The sequence below is a fragment of the Labrus mixtus genome, chromosome 23 (assembly GCF_963584025.1).
Source record: "Labrus mixtus chromosome 23, fLabMix1.1, whole genome shotgun sequence".
NCBI classification, from domain to species: domain Eukaryota; kingdom Metazoa; phylum Chordata; class Actinopteri; order Labriformes; family Labridae; genus Labrus; species Labrus mixtus.
Window position 1 is genome coordinate 12,590,338 of NC_083634.1, and position 22,666 is coordinate 12,613,003.

The 22,666-nt window shown below is 39.3% G+C and overlaps 1 protein-coding gene across 4 annotated transcripts in view; it reads right to left on the reverse strand.

Annotated features, from left to right (window-relative positions):
- kcnip4a (potassium voltage-gated channel interacting protein 4a) overlaps positions 1-22,666 on the reverse strand; it is a 114,023-nt gene that overhangs the window by 42,657 nt on the left and 48,700 nt on the right. Inside the window, exon 1 of one of the 4 annotated variants that reach the window (XM_061031849.1) lies at positions 8,193-8,629. The exons of the other annotated variants lie outside the window; for them this stretch is intronic. Within the exon in view, the coding sequence (XP_060887832.1) occupies positions 8,193-8,250 (58 nt within the window). The 5' untranslated portion in view covers positions 8,251-8,629. Of the gene's footprint in view, positions 1-8,192; positions 8,630-22,666 lie in introns of those variants that run through there. 4 annotated transcript variants of the gene reach the window in all.

Consider the following 22,666-nt stretch of genomic DNA (forward strand, 5'->3'; position numbering starts at 1 on the left):
CATTTGGGTTAGCGATAGCATCATACTAATAGTTTACACAGAGGTCTCTTGTCCTTGAAGAAATTATAGAAACAGGGGCGTTGGAATTATGTTAATTAGAGTGTACAACAGGTCTGAATTATAATTCTAAGCAGTGACAATTAAAGATGATTTGAATTTTAGCAATGGATGGATTCCATGTTTCTTAAATCACATCAGAGGGCACTTTGATTTTCCACAAAATTAAGATGCAGGGCTTCAACCATCACAGAGAAATAAGATGTCACATGTGAATGAAGTTTTCCATAACTGCATGAAAATTAGTTTGAGAATATTTTACTACCCATTCAAGTAAATCAGCCTTTACCTTTTTTTTTTTTTTTTTCTTTTTTTTTACAGAAAACCTGTTAACATAAAGTAATCGCCATATTTAGCCCTGGTCCCTAAAGATAACTAAAGAGGTCCAGGTTTGATATGGCTACAAGATGTGGCAGAAAAATAGCAGCAAATCAAATCCAAAGTGACAGAAATTATATATTTATATTCCTACTTGTTTCAGTATTTACAGCATTAAGGAACTCATTAGTTGAGACTCAAGCACAACACTAAAGGCAGGCTGATCAATGGAAAATGTGAGCTCGAGAAATAACCTGTGTGTGCGTGTGTGTGTGGGTGGGTATGACCTCACCACAACCTGGACTGAAAATAAAGGAGGAAACATAAAGGGAGAGATGACGAAGGTGAGGTCAGATAGAAAGACAACACGGCGGGGGACAAAGGACTTGGAGATGCCTGCGGTCAGAAGCACATAGCTGCCTGAGACAAAGAGAGGAATTATCCAGCTTTTTGTACTGTTGAATTCTCCATATTAAACATGACATGGTCTATTAAATGTTTAAGAATAAGTATTCACAAAAGACAAAATGATCAGATTCTTCAAATTCAGACAGGCTTCCTTTAATGCATCACACCCTACAAACAGACATTTCCATAGTTTACAGTGTGACCTGGATGTGTCTGTAAAATAGGCCATAGAAACGTATTACATCCTACTGCCAAAAGCTGATAAAAGGATCCTGTGGCTTCAATCACATTCACAAAATAAGACAAAAAATGTCCTTTTATGCATAGAAATATCCACTAAAGCCTGGTGCAAAAACACAGGGAGATTGTCCTCTACACACACCCTTCTCTTTATAACCTCCAAAAAGTGATTCTTTGGCTTATGATTAAAAGCTGTCCCTCATATGAGGCCCATTTCAGAGCCTCTTAGGGATGGAAGTGGTCCCAATTTCTCAAAGGCAATTGTTTAGACCATGATTCACCATAGAAACAACCTCTGTGCCAAGCATGCAACAGGGCAGCTCATTTAGCCTACTATCAGTTACTTTTCTTTATTTGTGGCAGCTGAGCAACAGCCAAATATAGCTCCTGAACCCCTGAGACTGTGTGTGAGTGTGTGTGTGTGTGTCGTCTTTGGACATGACATGACAGGTAACTGCGTAGGAAGCTCCTGAAGAATTGAGTTGTAAAGGTGAGAAGAAGGTGTGATAGAATCAAGAGAAAAAAAAATTGGATTGACGTTATCTTTTGTTTTCTGTAGATGTAATCCTATAAATTTCATAAGAGAATACGACTCAACCTTAAAGAAACTTCTTGTACTTTCTGTACTTTCTGCTCTCCAATCACCTCACAACTTTGCATAGGGTGTAATCAAGGCCCTCGGCTCATGGTAATGAAAATAATCAGCACACAGTATGCCGTATCAATCAGTGTGTGATTGGTGTTGAAGGTAATTGCCAGTGCAGAGTTTTGGGATGGGTTGGTTAAAGCTGGCAGCACACGCTTTACTGTAGGAGGTGGTGAACTTCTCCAGCAGCTGCCAAGTGACAAACTGCTGCACGAATAATACAACATGAGGAGTGTTGAAGACCAAGGATGGAGTCACATGGTCAGTATTTGATGCCCACTGGGAATTAAGACGATGAAAATGTAATTGAAGGGTTTATCACATGATTATGCTTGAGAACAAAATTGCATACTATTTAGCATCTAGTGATTAAACGGTTCACGGAGGTCACAGCTGTGTTTGATGATGATTTGATTTGTGGTCACGTTTCGGTAAGAGTTTGGTTCAACAGAAAAAAAACATTACCACCACCTGGATTGGGGTGGATACTGCCATGTGTGAGTGATTCACTCCGATGCTAGTGACACGATTCTTCAACCCCACAAACATGGGCATAGTAGTTGTTATTGTCCAATGTTTGCCATGCATTGATTCATTTGTCTCTGCCCGCCAGAATATCAACATTTACTGCCATATTGATTCTATTCAGTCATTTCAAATGGGTAACATTTTATTCAAAGCTGTACCCAGTGCATCGATTGACTCCCCTTGAACCACTCCTAATATGTCATACATTGACCCATCTTTAAATAAAATCTCCTCTGAATTTAAACATGGTCATGCACAAGAGGAAGGATCGTCAGAGGCTTTTCCCCACAGAGAAGATGGCTCACTGCAGTGATGGGAAAACTATAGCTGCAGAACTAACCCACATCTCCATTAGTTGCACATTTTCCCCTGATTATCATCAGTTACGATGGTTGACATGGTAACATACATTATATGCCCGGTGATCAGCATGTTAGCATTGTCCCTTGGAACTAAAAGCATCTATTTACGATACAGTGCTTAGTATAGCTTCTCAGAACTGATAGCAAGGCTAGAGAACCATAACTGCATAATATACACAATCCTTTCTCATGCAGTCAAGAAATCAGGTGCAATTTTTGATTATTTACAATTTCTAAATAAGTATTCATTTTAATAGCTCTCTTTCTCCTGCCTTCATTTAGGCCTGTTTCAATCTCAGTGGTAACTGTTGTGATCGTTGGGTCTGCAGTGGAGCACAAACACCTCACATAAATAAACACAACAAGGGGAAGAGTCTGTTTCCTAAAGATTGCTCAAATTAAGTTTATATCGAATACCCATTTCTAAACAGAGCACAGAGCTGCAACATGGTGCTAAAACAAATGAATGTCTTTCATTTGGTTTGGAGAAATTACACGCTTGGGCCATTTATTGGTCTGTAACCTTCGAATTAGATGCTTAATTGCAAATTGATGCAATTGGGGTCTTGTTAAATTCCTGGTAATTGATTGCTGGACAATGAATTTGCAGTCAGATTTGTTGTGCAAGACATTTTCTTGGAAAAAGTACATTACTTATATAAAGTACTTGCATAACTAAATCAAACAAGCTCTTTGGTCCAGGAAATCTTGCCAAATGAGTATTTCAAATAATCTAGAAGGATCTCAGTGGATTACTTGTATGTCTATAATGATGTTCTAACCATTTTCACAAGGTTTCATAAAGCATCAACTTGACAGAAGCCACATTTATTATCCTACTACCCACAGTAAACCATCACAAATGACCAGATTAAAAATGTAAAAGATAAATCCATTTGCAACAAGTTCCTACATTACAGTCCTCCATTACGACCATCACTCAATTCAGCTGTTCAGTAAAATGCAATACAGCGTCTTTCATCTGGTCTTTCTCATATAGAACTGTTTGATTTTGCTGCCATCATGTGGAAACTACAAGAATCAACATGACACCAGGTGGCAGACTCTCAATTGAAGCTGAGAAATGGGTCAAAAATAATAGAGAGAGAGAGAGAGAGAGAGAGAGAGAGAGAGAGAGAGAGAGAGAGAGAGAGAGAGAGAGCAGATTAAATAATGTGAATATAACTTAACCTTATACAATTATTAGACATGTTTTTTACTTTTACTTTTTTTTGTAATTCTTTCTAAATACTGTCCAGCAGTTGATTAACATTGTACCACTTACTTAAAGCTTTGCAGGAAAAATATTTTGGGGGAAAAGAAGAAAACTGACTTCATACTCTACACATCATTCATCAAACATTTCATGTCTGGTTTCATAATTCTCTGGATAAAGTTATTTGTTTTTGATTAGTTACATTATTGGCTTTGGTATCATGTGTGTCATTTCTTAGAATCAATTTAGACCTTGATAAATATCAATCCCAAAAACTGTGTATTTTAACTTAGTATTGATAGTGTGTAGAAATGTAACATTTACTTCACATCATTTTATAGTTCTACAGATGTACCTACCAGGTGTGGATAACATATCGTTGAATACACTCAATGAAAGTGTGGTTTCCCTTTTAGTGATCCAAAATGTGAAAGCTCCATCTGCAGAATAATCTTACAAGTAGCCTCCAAACATAAGACTAATGACGAGCACAGATTTGTATGGATCCAAACTGTCATCTTCATGGTGGTCAAGAAGGAGTAAACACTAACCAGCACTGCACCCTGGTGTCACACTAAGTATCCCTAGCAGCACTACAGATGTCGGCATACACGTGTACTATCTCTTCATGTTTCTGCCCCTGTGGATCTTCTCTGAGCAGGAAGCTGCTCATTAATCCACTTCTAAGTGAGTCCCCTTAATACTGGTCAGGGTGCCCTGTGGGAATGGAGTGATTAATTTCACACGACAAACTCCCATGCCATGATGGGAAACCCAAAACAAGCTTGCAGCCCAAGAGCCAACTGATTCAGCTTCACTCTTCAATTTAAATGCTAATTTAGAGAACAGAAAAGCCAATATAGCATTACGACACAGAGGCTTTGAAGAGGGCTGAGATTACATGTTTCTGATTACAAAAGAAAAGAACAGAGCGCATACTATAGGTGACCTCTCCTCATTTCATCATGTAAGGGTAGCCTTTGTACATTTGCATATCAGAGAATATGGATATCAACGTTCTTTCCACATTGCAAGGCTTTAAAAAATCTATTACTTATTCCAAATGTATGGAAAATAAATCTTTTTCCAGTGGGAGACTTCGGATTAGGCCATATGCTCCTTTGAAATGTAAGGGAAACTTTGTATCCCAGGCATGCTAGAGGATGATCTGCAGTATACAGCAGGAACAATTCAGGAAAATGATGTACCCCCACCAGGCTTAACCATAGTCCATAGAGAGCTTTTCATTGGCTTGTAGTTAATACTTAGTGACGATATGGTTCAATAGACGTGAGGAGGAATGAGAGTGTTAAAGAACCATCTTGCACCCGAGATGTTCTGTTAAATCTCTCTCACATTGTGACGTCCATCAGCAATGCTGACAAAGATGAGTTGGTCTGTGTGAAATGTTGCATGTGGCAGATGGGATGGAAATATCCAATGAGATAAAAGTTAAGTGTTTTAAGCATGTAGTCATTTTTTTTACACTGATTATCTTTAAGCGTAGTAAGTGTATGTCTTCCTTAAAACAGATTTGACAAAGAGTGAGTATGGTTATTGGTGGTAAAGCTAACCTTAACAAATGACAGCTGCTCTCCCTGTGGTCAGTCCGAATTAGGTTTCCATTTGGTTCTGTAAACACCAGAAGGCTTGGTCGGAGACGGGGCCAGCAACAGAGCAGATATTGGACACCTCCATTACCCCATGTGTTGATGTCACGAAGACTTTGTCAAAAAGAAAAAGCGATGGACTTTGTAAAACTGAATGTTTCAGCGAATGGAAAATAACCAATGGTGCTTTTGTTTGGAAAGCCCCCAACTACTCCGGACCTTGTTGAACTTATTTCAGTACAGTTTGGTACTCTTTTCCTAAGTCAAAGGAATGAAAAAACTAAACAAATCAATTGTATTTTATTTTTTGGCAGGCTGAGTCATAGTTAATGTTTTGTTGTTCCATTTCGACAGCTCCACTTCTGAGAGCACCTGTCTACCTCCTACACTAACTCCACTCATAAAAGCCTCCAACAAACGCAAAACATTCAAAATAAAACAAGGCCAAACAAATCATTGGGTACATTCATAATGATGCTAGCATGTCTCTTATCTATGGGACATTTGGAGCTCTGTGGGAGCACTCAAAGCCAGGCCAGGTGAGTTTGAAAAGGAGTTGGAGGGCAAGGTTCTGATGGGTGCTCATTGAACCATTGTCTCTTGAATGCAGCTATGAAAATTAATAGAAAGCATTAGAGTGGGTAGTGGAGTCGCACTAAAGTAACTCAGGCAGAACACGTTTTATTTGTCCTCACTCAAAGAGCACTTCATGTTTTGAATCAATGTGTTGGAGTAAAATATGTGGAAAAACATTCAAACTAGAACTTTTTCAAGCTGGATATCAAAAAGGAAAAATATCGTCTTATTTTCTTTGAACACTTAATTGTTAGTTGCTTTTGGTAAAAAAAATGAATTTGCTTGTAATGCAATTGAGCTGCAGCTGCTATTTTTCTTTCCATAAATACATTTTGTGATCATTATTTTAATAAACGGATTGTTATTTCAATTATTCAATCAATTCCATCAAAACTTCTAGGATATATGACTGTTTGGACAGTTGTTCTAATATGAATTTTATAATGACAAACAAATAAAACAGAAGAGAATAGGAGAAGGCATGCTTAAAATATTTGTATAATTTTTGAATAACTGAATCAAACGATTCACCAACTCGAAAGTTGTCAATCATTTTTTATCAATCAGATGAATAACAAAGATTTAAACTACTTTTTATTCAGGTTATTGAGTATTCAGATATACACCCCTCATAGTTTAAATATAGCGTAGAAAAGAAAGTGAACAGCAGGCCATTTAAGCTGTTTAATTTAGAACTCCTTATGTCCACCTGTCTGAGAGCAATGATCCAAAAGCCAATGAATTCAGGAGTTATATTTAATCCTCCAACTGCTTTGAACTGTATGTTTGCTACAATACAGCGTAGCACAGCTGCGAGCTTTTGGATTCACCGGTTCACAAGATCACAGGGGAACTACAAGATCACACGGGAATAAAGACTATAATGTGCAGACAACAGAGAATGTTGCCTTTCTGAGCTTGTTTTTTTTTTTGTTCATTTGGTGTCTGTTTTGACGTAACGTTGATAAAGTGATAAAATATAAAATCGGGAGTCTGCACATTGTTTGTTTTGAAATTGCCCGGATGATCTATGCATTCCCTTGTCTAACGTCCTGTCCGGTCCAATCTGCTCTGCTGACGTGTCCAGTAGACTCTTTTGAAAATTAGTTAGGCTTGTATATTAGTTTTCTGTGTGGTGTCTTGACTGTGATTGCAGTTGCTGCTGTGACGATGTAATTTCCTGCAAAGGATTAATAAAGTACATATCTATCAATTTGGAGCGGTGCGGATTGGTTCTTCTGGCATGAGTCAGACCAGAGCGGGTGAAGTAGAAACACCAGCATTGACTAGAGAGGTCGCGATCAGCTCAGTGCACAGCATGGACGAAATCTGTAAAAGCTTTACAGGTGAAGGTAGACTAAAAACCATTCAAAGTTTCCTTTTTGTGCAAGATAACAGCTGAAAAACAAAGGTATGGTAATCTACATACTGGTTATCTGGAAAGTAGGCCACGTGTGTATTACCTACAAATGTGTGTATCTATGTTCTCCTTTCTAGGTGCCTGGCTGAGAAAAGTGCTTACAGTGCAGACATCTTCCCATCCTGTGATCTATTGCTTCTAAGACTCCCTCATTCATTTTCCTCTCAGACTCTCTATATCTACATACCCCAGTGAAATATGACTTAATGTACTTTAAATGTCATCCATTCAGTCTCCTTCTCTCCCACTTCAGCACTAAATATAACCTGTAACAGTTACTGTCTGCTGGCTGTCCATTAAATATTGAATCGTCCTCTCATAAAGACACGACTTTCTTGTCTTTTTTTAACAGTGACAAGCTGTGACGGGGGAAGTTGATCAGCAGAGATGTAACATAAGCTTGTGTGTCTGTGTGTTGGCAGAGAGTCGATGTGTCATGCGGCAGTGCGTGCGTGTGTGCTGTCAGTGTAAAATCAATATGAGGAAAGGTAAATGGGGATAAGTCAAGCGAGGTAGTGCATATCAGGGCTGCAATGTTTACCAAAAGGTGGTGTTTTCAAGTCAATTTCACAGGCTGTTGCTGTGACAACATATATTCACTTTGGATTAGAAATCAGGATATTAATGGAACACTTTACGGACGCAGAAGACCAAAATAAACACACAACAATGCAGGACTTCCTCAGACACAGTTAGACCAATATTAAGTTCAAGTATTTCAACTGGTTGTAACAAAACAAAGAGAATTCATAAGAAATTCTTGAGGCAAACTTGTTTAAATGCATCAATTAAAGCAGTCTCCTCCTCCTACCTGTCGCTTTGCGTCTTTGTTTCGGCTGAAATGAGAAGATGACCATTAAAGCTCCCATGATGCCCTCCAGACTTTCTGGCTTAGTGATCTGGAAGTCCTGTTAGCTTTCACACACACTTTCACTCCAACTGTAGAGTGGTCTTGATAGTCAAAATGGAACGGGGGGAAAAAAGAAATGCTGCCAGGGAGCCTCACATAAAAAAAAAACAAGCTGCCGGTCCAAACTTCACTTTATATTCATCCCAGCTAGGTGGGCAGTACAAAGAGGAACGGGAGTGGGAGTAAAAACATGCATTGAGTTTTGAATTTGCACGCATGACCAGCAGACCCCTCCTTTCCTCTTATTTTCCCGCTCTGAAGAATAAGCTCGCTAACTGATCTCTGCGCTGCAAAAAGGCTTTGTACCAGTTGACCAGCTCGATTAATTGTGTGCTCAGAGAGTGAGCCAGTAGCATGCTGGGTAGAGTGGTACTGCTGCTCTCTACAGCAGGTCCCTTCTCACACGGGGAGAGAGAGAGAGAGAGAGAGAGAGAGAGAGAGAGAGAGAGAGAGAGAGAGGGGAGAGGGTGGAGGAAAGCAAGGGAGCTCATCCTGGAGATAACCATTAGTCCTTACTAGCTGCCTTTTAACTTCACCTCCTGCTGGGGATGGGAGGGGAAAACCATGCTGTGTCCATGACTCTGAGAGCTCAGGTCGAGTAAATATTTAAATCATGTACGAGCAATCATTTTAGCAAGCTTTTCTACTGGCTTCTTCTTCTACAGGCTATATTAAGATAGATTAATGAGACAGGAGACTAAATACCTATGATAATAAAAATCTTCAGGGGATACATGTTTCCAAATCAACAGATAACGGGATCATGTTATGAAGCTACAATCACTGGTCAGCATCTTTAGTGAGCTTTTCTTCAACCTTCCAATGCTAAAGAGTCATTTGATAAGCAGATTAATGGGACAAGTGGGGACATATATGTGAAACAAACATTAAACATTGAAGTGGATTCATGCTTTCAAACTATCAGGTGATAACTGAAATACCTTATGATCATTTTCTTAAAGGCTTTCTGTGAAGGTCCTAAAAGACAATTTCATATCTCTAATTTTAATTATGTAAGTCATACAATTTCTGTAATCAAGAGGTAAACAGAACAGAACAGTTTGACCCCTACACCTTCCAGAAAACATCTTTGTACTTCACATGAGAAAAAAATCTCTCCCTAACCCAGTAACCTTAGCCGTAGAAAAGAAAATCTCTTTCTTCTATTTGAAACTCATTTCCCATCCGATCCCTCTCTCCCTCCTCTTAAGAGAGAAAAAAGATTGCCTCTTCAGGGCTGATCCTGTGGCTGCTTATGTTGCAGACTGTGTCTGACTTTAGGAAAGATCCTCAGGATTATGGTGAAGGTCAGGAGGCCAGAACCATTTTAAGGCTCACATCTTCTTCCCTTTGCTCACTGCGTGTGAAAAATACAGCAGAGATTCTTGGCTGATGTAACACACCAAAAGAAGAAAATTCAAAGAAAAAACAACATACTTCAGCTCCCGGTGCCACCCACACACAAATCATTTCATGAACTGTGTGACAGCAGTCCAATTCAGACATGGCACAGCCAATCACGGCAATCAAGAACCAATTTGCTCCCCCTCCATTAACCTGTTTCCTGTCCGACATGTGAACAACACTTTTTTTTTTTTTTTTTTAGCTCAAAGGCCTCCCACAGATGTCAGACAGGAAATAAGTGTCATACTGCAAACAGGACACATACATAACCTGGGTACAAAAACACACACACACACACACACACACACACACACACACACACACAATAAGAAGAACTAACTGTGGCTGCTCTGAAAGTCAAGGACCTTTGAAAGTGCATCTCATTTCTATTGCAATTGGATTCCCCGACTGGAGTCTGACCAGCACTGGATATAATCACTTCAGCGTTATAATACTAACCACCTTGAAATAAAGCCCTTACTAATGAAAAATGGCTGGTTTGCATTGACTTTCTATCATCTATTACCATTTGTATTAATACCTGGGAAAGATGAGAAAGTGTTTGATTCTTGGAGTCAACCATCACAGACTGTTAACGTTATACTATTTGAACTTCTTTGAACATTATTATTCAAGGCAAATATTTCTTCTCAGTTATTGAGGTCACACATGGCTCAATGGAGATTTACAAATAAAGATGTTACTATGATTGTAAAAAAAAAAGGTCTGGAGTTTTCGCTCCAATCAAGGCACAAAAAGCTAAAAAAAAAAAATCTTAAATATTTTTTCTTACAGTTTCAGTTTTGAGTGCTGATAACTTTATTATTTATATCTTATAATATCTATAACTACACATATATCCTCAGGTTAAAATATAATGTCCTTACACCACCAAAACCTTATTACAGGTATATGGTAGTACCTGTTTGGAGCCTTTTGGAGGCTCCACAGTAAGCAGTATGAATCATGATGAACATATACGATAAAATGATATATCACAGTTAATGTTTGATGGTGTATGAAGCTGATGCTTTGAATGAAACCACAAGCATAAAAAAATTAATGTCCTCTTCTTGTTATGTGAATTTAAAAACAGGCAGGGAATCCCGGGAAGAGATCAAAGTTTTGATAAACTAAATGTAGGTATCAATGTAAGATGCTTACAAAGGCATAGTCACTTCACATGAGGCTTTAAGCTGCAGCACAAACAGAGGGGTGAGGTGAGCGTGGCTTTTCAAAGGGTAGCCTAATTAAGTTGGGAGGAGTAATGGCTTTTCATTAAATAAGATAATCCAGAAAATTGGGTGAAATAATCAAATGTCTCTGGGGTAAATGTCTCCTTTGATATACTTGAGATTTCCACAACACTTGTGGAAACAATTGACAACAAAAAACTGATTAAAAACTAATTGCAACAGCAGCACAAGTGTTTTGGGAGTGAAATTAGGTGGAATTTACGTGCATTGAGAACACTTGTCACGACGAGGTTGCCAAGAACAATTAGGACTGTTAATTTCAAGGGCCAATGTTCAACATGTGATGTGAACATGTGCTTGAAAATGCAAATGCTTGGAGATCTGAAGTGTGTAGGAGCTCTCCTGCCCACAGATCACCTCTGATGACTGTCCATTATCCTAAGTGGTTGGTTTCATACCTTTTTTTCTCTTCTCGAATGGAGGCTTACTTTCTTTCTTTTTTCAGGTAATCAATTTTGGTGCTATATTCAGCTGTCATTAAAAGGCTGTTAGTCTGTAGGTGTATCTGACTCAGACTGGCAATCAATGGGTGGGTTGTCGCCCCCGCAGTCTTTTGAACTAAGGTTGTGCAATGACAAATGGACATGTGGTCCAGCTATCGCCTGAGAGAGCTTGTGAACAACAGCTTATGTCTGATGAGAGAGATTACTCAGACAGGGCCAGCAGTTCAAAAGCGGGCCAGAACTGAACTTGTGGGTTATGGAACAACCTTTTGCTCACCGCTTGCAAAAATGGTACAAAAGGGAATTCATGATGACTAAAACTAACCAAACTTATTCAGGACTTTCTTTTGGGCAACAAAAAGTCATGGCCTCAAATTTAGAGTTGCCCAGTTTCATCCTGGCCTTTTACCATATGGCTGCAAACAGCCCTAGTATGTGCTGGTGGCCACAGTCGAATGAAGAAGACCTTGATTTGCTGCAGTCCTAAATCTTACGTTTTGCTTTTTGACATGGACTTCAATTATATCTGGCAAGATGTTGAATAATGAATATGTTACAATTGACATTCAATTTGCAAGAGATTTTAAACTGTACAGAAGGTTAATGTTGATTGTCTCTGATAAGTCTCTATATATTTATTGCAATTTCTGCATCTTTATTAGCCCAATATCTCCTCTTCATGACATCATATTTGTAATGTATGCAGACATGTTTCACATCTGTCTTAATAACCTTATCATTTTATTAATTTACTACATACATTTAATATTGATTTGCTGGTTGGATGTTTTTACAATGGCTTAGTTACTTTTCATGCATTACAATGTGTCTCCACCAGAGAAACAGTTTTATTTTTGTCCACTAGGTGACAGCAAAAGAGCTTTTAGTCTGTCAGCTTGGCTTTAAAAAAACTCAACATGGTCCTTCTTCTTTCAGGATGATCAGTTTGAAAAAAAATGTATTCAAAACAAATACTGTCCACCAAGCTAATTCAACAGATTTTCAAGCATAAAAGCGTCAATCTCATTTTCCTGTATTACAACACAAGATAATATACGCCCTAATTCATCAGCGTCGCCTCTCAGAGTGACACATACAAGCAGCCTGATCAATACAACTCATTTAGGAAACGTGTTCTACAAAGACAGGATGAGTTAGTGTCATTTGATGTATTGAGTGCCAAAGACTGACACAAAAGATCTGACTAATTTGAGTCACATTACTCCTGCAGCTGGCAGACTGTGAAGACCAGATTATGGTTGCCTTCGAGCACCTCCTGACATGTGCCTACAGCTTGAGGAAATATTGACTTGAACGTACGATTACATAAGAGTCCATCTCATAAGAGATTATTGTTATAGAACTGCTATACAGCAAGTACTTCAAGCATTGTTCTTCATAGAGTTTCATGAGTTCAAGAAATATTTAGGGTGACGTTCAAACAGATTTAAGTAAAACAACTAAAGCACAATATAAACAAGTTTTTTAAATGTTGGAGGACTTTAGTAGGTAAGTCCTGCTTTACAAAAGGAATTGACATATTTTAAAGAACGTAACCAGCCCTTATAGTTGTAAACACTGACTGGTTATGCCTGAAAAAATCAAAGGGTATACTGAACATATGTATAAGATATTCAAGAGAGAAAACTATAGTACCTCTGTGTAAATGAAAAAGTGAATGCCTCTGGTTTTACATACCATTGGGCTACATAGGCTAAGATGTGATCCAAGATGATGTAGTAGAGACGTTATGTTTGTGAAGAACAGAAAGTGAATGAGTGAATGTACACCGCGGCTTCATACAATGACTGCACAACAAGGGTGCAGTAGTGTTGTATTTAATATCTATCAACAAGCAGACGCATTATTCAGGTGGACTCAGTTCATTTTTCATTTGAAGTGTGGCAAAAATATTTTGTGTTTTGTATATTGCTTTTATTTGTCCAATTGTTCATTTTAAATGTTTCTTTTATGTCACTTGGCCATGGATGTATATAAAAAAAGATTTTCTCCTGATCAACTGAAAAATATAAAAATAAAATACTGACAGAGCAAGCCAACTATCATAGAATCATGCAACAATCAACTAGCAGAGAACAGTGTCAGGGTTTCTTTCTTATCTTTCATAAAGCACTGTATGTCATCTTGAATCTCTTGCTTCTTCAGTTAACCTAAAAAAGTAAAACATTTCCCATATGAAGATTTGATCACATTCATTCATTTATAAGAAATACACTTCCATCTTATGGTCAGTAGAGGGCGCAATTGATTTACCTTGCCAAACATGTGTCCTCCAGAACAATTCATCTTCAAACCCATTTTAGAGAGGTATCAGGTTCAACTTTAAGTTGTTTACTTTCCAACAATATCATGTTTTCTTGCAAAGAGAATCAGCGATATGGCTCTTTTGTTCCTTTGTAAACAGTGTTTGGATCCAAAGCACTTTACCTTTGAACAACTAAACAGGACATGTGCCATAGATTTTACAACAGAGATTAGGGGCCCTTGAGGAAAAGAACAATGTAAATAACAGAGAGCAGAGAAGCTTTCCTTTTCATTCCATGACGTCGTATACGGCCTGCCGAAAGCACCCTGCAAGGTGTCAGCACTCTTTCTAAAACAAACCATAAATCTTTCATTTTCCAAAATGAACTTAAGAAAAACTGACTGCTGCTAGAGTTGAGGAGAACTCTGGGAAACAGTCAGTGCTTTCCTTTTTGTTTTTTTTGTTTTCTATCACCAAGAACTGCAAGCAAAGCAGCGCTGTAAAAGAGGAAATGGAATGGAAAAGAAAGTGGTTCATATTAAGCTTTTTTCAGATGGAAAGTCATCAGCATGAGACCTAATGGAGAATTGTTAATGAATAGAGATTTTTTATCCTGCATACGGAGGAAGATGCTGAAAGAAGCAATACAGGAAATGGTGTTGTGGGCTATAGTGTATATGAAAAACAGAAAGATGGCTTTGTGGTTCTCCTTTGTTATGCATTAAGCACTTGATCGCTTATGCAGAGAAGCAGCTAATGATACGAGTACAACATCAGGAAAAACCAACAAAAAGCAGTTGGAAGGTGAAGGATCAACACCTAGACGCTCATTTTGGGACTCTGCAGCCTGCTGTTTCTAATTAAGGATCAATTTAGAATGGTCTTTAGAGGGCAGAAGGCTCACAGTGGGTGCAGACGTTATCAAGAGGCAGATTTTCAGAGCCCAAAGGCTGCAGTAGATGATGATGATGAGCCAGTCTGCTTGTACATCTTTGTACAGTTAACGTCACACGTGATGGATGGCTGTGTGCTGCAGAAGCAGAAATCACAGCAATGATGACGCAACAGCTCCTGTAAAATGTTTGCCAGTAAATTCACACTCAGCACTTTATTTCCCCTGCACAGACCACCAAGAGCGTCTCCTCCTCCATCTTCCCGACTCTGATTCAACCACAATATGTTGCTGCAGACGCAACGGGCTAAGCTACCTGCCCAGATGGTCTGAATCAGTGGGCATTGGACCTTGCGGTGAGCATTGCATCCAAGTATCATCAATCAGTGGACAAATACCGCCCAGTGAAAAGGTTATTCAGCTTCAAATGGTGGCACAAAAACAAAAGGCTAATTTCTGCAACTGTGCCGAGCACGACGGCTCGGCCACTTTCATGTTTATTGATCCTTCTTTCTCTTCTGACATTAAGTAATGGCTTACAAAATATCTCCCTACTATGTGTAAAGAAGTAGCTCACTTGTTTGGGAACATCTAGAATGAATAATGAAAAAGCCTTGGCAGGCGATATTGCGGGCTTTGATGCACACCATTACTTCAGGAAGATATGTTGCTTTTTTTGTGATGTGTTTATAGATTTAAAAAAACATTGGAAAAAAACTATTTTCTGTCCTCTTTACTTTGTACAGTTGCTGACGAAATGAAAAAGGTGTATGACTCAGCATTTTGTTATTGATGCATCCAAGTACAGAACTTTCCTGAAGCTATAATAAACAGTGAGGAGCTGGCCCTAGTCGTAATTCAAATCAAGCTGCTCTGGCGCACCATTAAACTCATCCTCCAAATTGGGTACTACGGAGAAAAAAAAGGGAAAACAAATAACTTTTCATGACTGCAGTTTGACTGCAGATAACACAGATTGGAGAAGAAACTTCTCAAACTGCACCAGTGTTTATACTCTGTCAAAAATGGATGCAAGCCAAGTGTTTACAGTTGGACTGAGTCCCGATGGCACCCGGTCGAGTGGATCTGTCATTATCACAGCCCCACCTGCTGCCATTGTGCACCCTTTAGGCCCGGCCTGAGCCACATTCTTTTATTACACCCTGACATGGAGCTGCTGTCTGTGTGACACCCAGCCTGCTGTTACAGATCAGTGTTCACCGAGCCGTAGAGGAAGTCAAAATGTGTCCAAAACTTGAACTGAGCATTACTTTAAAGCTGCAAGACTGGTGCTTTTCCACACAGTCAGGTGTGAAATCCATCAAGTCAAGGTAAAACACATCAGATGGTTGCAAGAAGATCAACATCTTGCCTTTCTCCCTTCCTTACAAAACGGATTTTGCATTTCAGCAGCCTAATGTTCAGCGCTCCTCACACTTGATTATCCAAATAAAGAAGTATGAAACAGACACGCTGAGATGTGAAAATGAACCCAATAAAACCATCAGTGGAAGAGCACATGCAGTCTTGTGATTGCCGCTGTTATTGCGGGGCCAAAATATAGCTAAATAAGCAATCCACATGCTAGATGAAAACTTCATTTAATGCTCCTTTGAATCTGAGAGCTCCTAAACCCCAGGAGATGCACACATTACTCTTCATACCAATTCATTTCAGCAATACATTCTATCATTCTGTGCAACATTTGAGCCAATTGGGCTCTGTTTGTAATAGCAAAAGAGCAGTTTAGTCCTCTGCATGAGAAACTTCTAAAACGTTTTATTAAAAAATGCACAGTTTAATCCACCTGCTTGGTTTCACTCACATATCTTGTTCAGCTCAGAGGGTGGGGATTCATACAGGATGTGAGGTTACATAGGAGAATGAGCACAGCGGTATTTCCTGCACATAAAGAACGTGTAACGAGGCTTTCATGATTCTAGTGCTCCCCTAGCCAACAAAAACAACGAGCTAAAGCACTTCTTTTATTTGTATACAATTTGTACGGACAATGTTCTCTTTGTTCTGATTGAAAGCAAAGCAATACGAGTACAAGGAAATAGAAGTGAGGACCTAAACGCAGATGCTGAACGGAGTAAAGAAAATAAAGGACTTCTCTAGGTTATTTTTCAAATGAAAAGGCTTACAGTCGGGCCCCTGCTGTTCAGAAGGCAGGTTCGAGGTTCAAACAAGCAAACTAATCCCGAGGGGGGAAGGCAGGCAGGCAGGCGGCAGGTCAAAACAAGGGTAGCACATCTCAGGCAGAAAATCAGGAACAGGTACAGATGGCTGGAACTCAAGTGCACCAACAGCACTGACAGCTTGGAAAACTGGCAAATGGCTGGTAGGCTGGAGAGAGATGGGTTTGCAAAGAGCCTCGGGAAAGCATAGACCTTAGGATATGAGAAGTCGCTGGAGGACTCAGAGGCAGGCAGAGAAATTACTCTAAAAAACAGAGAAAGGCACTCCACTGATTGACACAGAAAGATTAGTCTATGTGTCATAGAGGGTCTGGAGTTTTAGTTGAAGGAATACAGTATAACATGCAGTGATTTAAGGTGGTGCAACAGCTTCTTAAAACATGTCTTAATTTATCTTAATGTTGCTGCTCCATGAAGTAAACCATCAATCATGAACAGTGTTACAGCTGCAGTACAGTACAGTATTTGAGAGTGTTTCTTATTGTTTTGTTATTATTATTATGACTCTATTATTATTTCTCTGCTGTTCTGCTTCATCTCTATCCATCTCTTTAAAATATTTAAGTTTGATACTAAATTGCTGGATTTCTATTTGAAAGCAAGACTGAAAGATTCCCAACTTTTTATAAACAGCTTTAACTGTGTTTTCAAGTTACAGCTACGACAAATTCTCAAAACAAGCTACAGCACCAGTAGCACAAATGGAAAAGGCGGCACAGCTGTACTCTTGGATGGACACACCTTTAACAGCTAGTCACAAACAGAACCATGAATGACACATTCATCAAGTGTCTCGGGCCGCAATCTCATCTAAAATCTATTAGGCGGGCTCTGATGACAGCTTATCACCAGCAGTGACAAGTGAAACACTAACCGTGTCAATGATGCCAACGCTGCGGTGAAACTCAAGCCCCTCCCGACATGCATCACGCCTCTTCTATAAATAAACCAGGGAGTGTGGGTGGAGGGGGAAACCCTTTTCCCTGGGTAAATGGTGAAACATGTTGCAAGCATTCTTCCTCCACACACTTGCAGCACGTATACAAATGTTATTTGTGCCTGCTGCTATGGGTAACAATGAAGTATTACCTCTTATATCAAGGCCAGATTAGGTGTCAAGGGTGGGAAGTTAAAGAATGCATGTTTTACGCCAGTTACACTTTTGGGAGCGCATAAAGAATGATTACCATTCATTCATTCCATTATCAGTCCTATCTGATGGACTGCAGATGGTTACAATGTGAAAAAATGGAGTGCACAACAAGATTAGAGGAAGATTCCTTGAAAAGATGTGATATCCAATTTAAAAGCTGAACTCCAGCCAACAGCTCTGGGCCATTAATTCATGTAGAGTGGGGAGGGATACATCCCGGTGCCTTTGTTTCCAGCCTCCGCAAATCACTAAACTATGCTTGGATTTAAATAGTTCAATTGTGGATTGTCTAAGGTTCCCAGCAGCTTTGATATGCAATAAAAGACGCCCATCAATCTACAAGCAGTCTAAGGTATCATCCAAACACACAACTCTAACCACATTCACTACAGTATGATATGCATACAGGAAGGCTGTGCCAGTCAAAGTTCTCTTACTGGTTTTTTATGCCTTTTTGTCCCCTGGCGGTAGCAGAATCTGCAGTGACAGAAACTGAGGTTGAGCACCGCTGGCTGCTGATTGTCTTCCGAGTGGATGCTGCAGTACATATTCTGTCAGGCGTATTAAGTTGCACACACTCCGCAAAGACAGCGGGGAACAAAAGCTGTGATTAATACTGCTGGCATGTCTTTACATGTTGAGAATAAGGAAAGGCAACTGCATCTGTACAAAATGCATTGTAGAGATTCCAGCAGCAGGGGATGTGGAAGTTGTCAGGGCAATAAACAGAAAATATGGCATCTCCTCAGGGGCTTGGATCAGTCAGTTATGGCTTCCTTTATGGCTTGTGACACTTAGCTGACCACTTGAATTTTCCATTCTTATTAAGTGTGTCTAACAAATGAATTCATCAAGATGCCTCAAATCCTTTCCACAGAGTCAAAGTCCTGTTCTTATCAAGCTGTAATCACATTCCATTTATTTCAATTAATCTTTCAACACCACCAGAGGCAAAACGATGCAATATTTCACAAAGACAACACAGACAACAAGTGTGACAAATGAGGTGAAAATAAACAGAATCTCCAGAGAAATAACATTTCTATCCTGAATCTCGCCTCAACTTCACATATCAAAAGTGTTCTTGCTAACCCTTTGAGGTTCTAATGAGCGCAGGTTAAGAAACTATTGGCTCGAAGGAAACTAAATCAAGCTGAGTAACCATTGAGTCTTTAAATCAATAGAATATGATTTGAAATCTCAAAGATATCTTTTTTTTTTTTTTACTTCAACATCGTTTTTTGAGTCAATGAAGAGTGGGAACAAGCTGATAAGGAATGTGATACTGTGAGACCAGGTTGGAAAACACAATGTTTTTCTGACCTTGACATGGGAATGTGAATGCAAGAATTAAACGTTAATGATAAAGACAATTTGGTGTACACATTTTTGACAATTAGGTAACTACAAAAGAGTGAAAATCCAATTACTTTTCATTATGCCTGATTAAGTTACAACCCCACATTCATCACTGTGGTGTGTAAGATGATACAGTAGGCAAACCACCTACGCAAGTGTGCAACACAATGCAAGCCAAGCATAACTGTACACACATACCTATGAATTAATTACACAGCAATCATCTGCTGTGTAACTGCGACTGTACACACGGTGTCTTTCATCTTCCAGAGGCCTTAGCATGTTCTTTCAAGCTCAATGTCAAGGTAACCTGTAAATCCACCTCCTCATGATACTATAGCGTCTGACCTTAAACCCCTATAGAGGCTATTTCCAGAACCAGCTCATGCACGGTGAACCCCGCAGAACAAGGTTGAGTTTCTGCTCATAAAAATTACATGGGGTTAAATTGACAGGCAGAGATGTCAGACTGAATAATGCACTGCATGGTAAATACTGAGAGAAGACTGGGTACTCCTCCTCACTGAGAGGTTTCTGTTCGATATAAGGTAAGCATAACACTCTGAATGTTCCCTGAGGGTGGCAGTTAATGGTTCAGAAAACATTTGAAGAGGGAAGTCAGAAGCGCTGACATACTGATGCCGGCAGCTGGGGGTGCTTAAGTCGTGTTATGAGTTAGGCATATCTTGATTAAATGATTCAGTCAAGGCCCATTGATATCCATATGTTGAAGTGAAGCAGCATGTGGTGAGAAAGAAAAATTAAAAGAGAGACTTGTTGCAAATGAATGTGAATCAAAGACGGATGAAGTGCGGAACAGGCCTGTTGTGCAGAGGCCGGAGGGGTCAAGAGGTCAATAGGGCCAGAAAGGTATTCAAAGGGACTGCTAATACTTTGAGTTAGGATGTTACAGAGCCTGAAAAGAGCAGGAATGTATTGATAGTGAATTGTCATTAATTCTTAATAATCTGTTAAAAAAAATCCAACCCTTGGGTGCCAATAGCCAAGTGGTTATGTTAGTGTGATCGCCCCACATTCACTGATATGTGGCTCTTTTCCTGCTTGTATTTCTGTCTAAATATCCACTGTCCTGTCTCTAAAAAAAAAAAAAAAAAAATGAAATACAATAAATAAATCCTGCCCTGTATTTGTTTTCATTTTGTCCTCCTGCACAGCATGCTGGGATTGCACAAAATGTTAATTTCCAAAACATTAACAAAAACAAAACAGAAAACCTCACCTCATATAAGTGTGTACTGAATGATGGACTTCAGCTGTGATGTGTTCACTAAGAGCAGCATGGGAACCCTTGTTCAACAACAAAACTTATGAGAAGCACCTGGAACAACTAAAGAGACTGAGACAACTCACACACAAACATCTATGGTGATGCAAGGCCACTGCAAAGGCACACACAATAATTACAAAAACAAGCAAAGAGCCAAACACTCACAGTAAGAAGCATCAACACAACAACAGAGGACGTCAGGACAACGGGTTGCATTGACCGAGTGTTACTAAGAAAAGCGAAATACAAGAGAAATACAAGAGATTCAAAATGACTTCTTGGAAACTAAAAACGTAACCACAATAAGACACAAATCAAGCTCATATACATACAGATGCTACAGCTCTTTTAATTTTCGAGTTTATGCTCTTAGGAGGGGGAGGGGGCTCTCTGCCCAGGAGCTGGTTGACTAATAAACCTTCCATGGATTCTTTTGGGGTTTTTTTTCATGGCATGAAAACTCTCCTCCAGCTGAACTCGGGACTACTCAAAAAAATTGCAAGTTGCAGTTTCAGAGTCATGTTGTGTGTCTATGTGGTGCCATCAAATGAATGTAACACACACACACACACACACACACACACACACACAGTATGGCTGTCTTAAATGTATTCCTTTTCACATACAGTACTCCTCCATTTCCACCCACAGAGTATGACAAAGCAGAGCAGGTAAAAACATTCCAGCGTATCTCTGCTCACCTGAGGGACGGATTCTTCTTCAGAGTCTAGCACTAGTGCACTGTGGGACGTGACAGCATGGGCTATAGCTGCTAGACTTTTCATGGTTTCAGTTTGAAGGCAGTACAAAATGTAGGAATACAGAGAGTTTCTCTGCAATTAAAGGACTAACTTCGATTTTACTGTTCGCAGAGGTCAATTAAAGTAACCAACTCTGCTGGTTTACAAGCACAAGTGAAGGTTTAATGAGAGACAGACTCCAATTGCAGAGAGTACTGTTTTGTATGCATTTGTCACAGCGGTGTATAATCACAAGCTGCTCTAGTGTTAATGTGTTCGTTTTCAGAGAACAGGAAAATTAGCTTCAGCAGAATTTTTCAAGGCGGAGTGCAACCACACAGCAGAGCTTAGGTTTGTGCATCCTCTGGGAAGAAAGAAATGGCCCAATCAGGGATTTTAGTGCAGTTAGGTAACTGCTGCATTCTCTACTTTATTACCAGTTGGTCCAAATGTCTAATGTTTAGATGTGAAAGAATAAGAAAGACAAAACAAAACAAATAGCTTTATAAATCAGAATGCATCTTCATTTAATAATGAATTGGTTCATTACTATAAACTTACTTATATGTATTCCTTTGATAACTTGTATACATTGCTTCACTTACTAAAGGCAACTGGGTAGTGAAGTGAGAAAATCTGAAAATGAACGACAAATGAAAATGACAGATGAAAATGCTAAATTATTGGGCATTTTGTGACAACAAACACGAGTTTGGCTCCTGGTTCTTCTGAATCGTCAAATTTGCATCGATTGCTCACTCAGTCAGATGGACCATAGACTGCCAACTGGAATGACACCTCTGTCCTATTGTTGCTTACTTATTTCTATTTTTCTGGATTAATCACTTGTGCACTCAGTTAGCGGGATTTAAACAGCACATTAGCACAGAAGCAAAACAGAGCATCTCATTCTATTTTATATTTAAAACATCAATCTGCATATTCTCCTTTTCGCTTGATGCTACCAGAAAAAGGAGAACACAGACATCAAGTGACAGTGAGTACACACACATTTGTTTGCACGCCATTTGACAGCTATTTGAAAGCAATCTGAAATTTCACAGGTTCGATAATGATCTTTATTTGCAGCTGTAAGCAGGCAGCCCTTCTACAGGAGGCCTGTTATTGCAGGTGTCTGCATGCGTTAAACATCCTGCAGGTAAACACTGACTCTATCTGAACTGTGATGCTGTATTATAGCCACCCTGACATCCAGAAAACATCACAGTGACTCTGTGATTTCATAATGTCTGGCTGAAGCTGTGCAGGAAGGGTTAAAGCCTGCATCAAACACTTGTGCTCAGAAAGCATCATAAAATCCCATTTCATGGGCAAAGTATGGCGTCACAGCTCGGTTCTAGATCTGCGCTTGG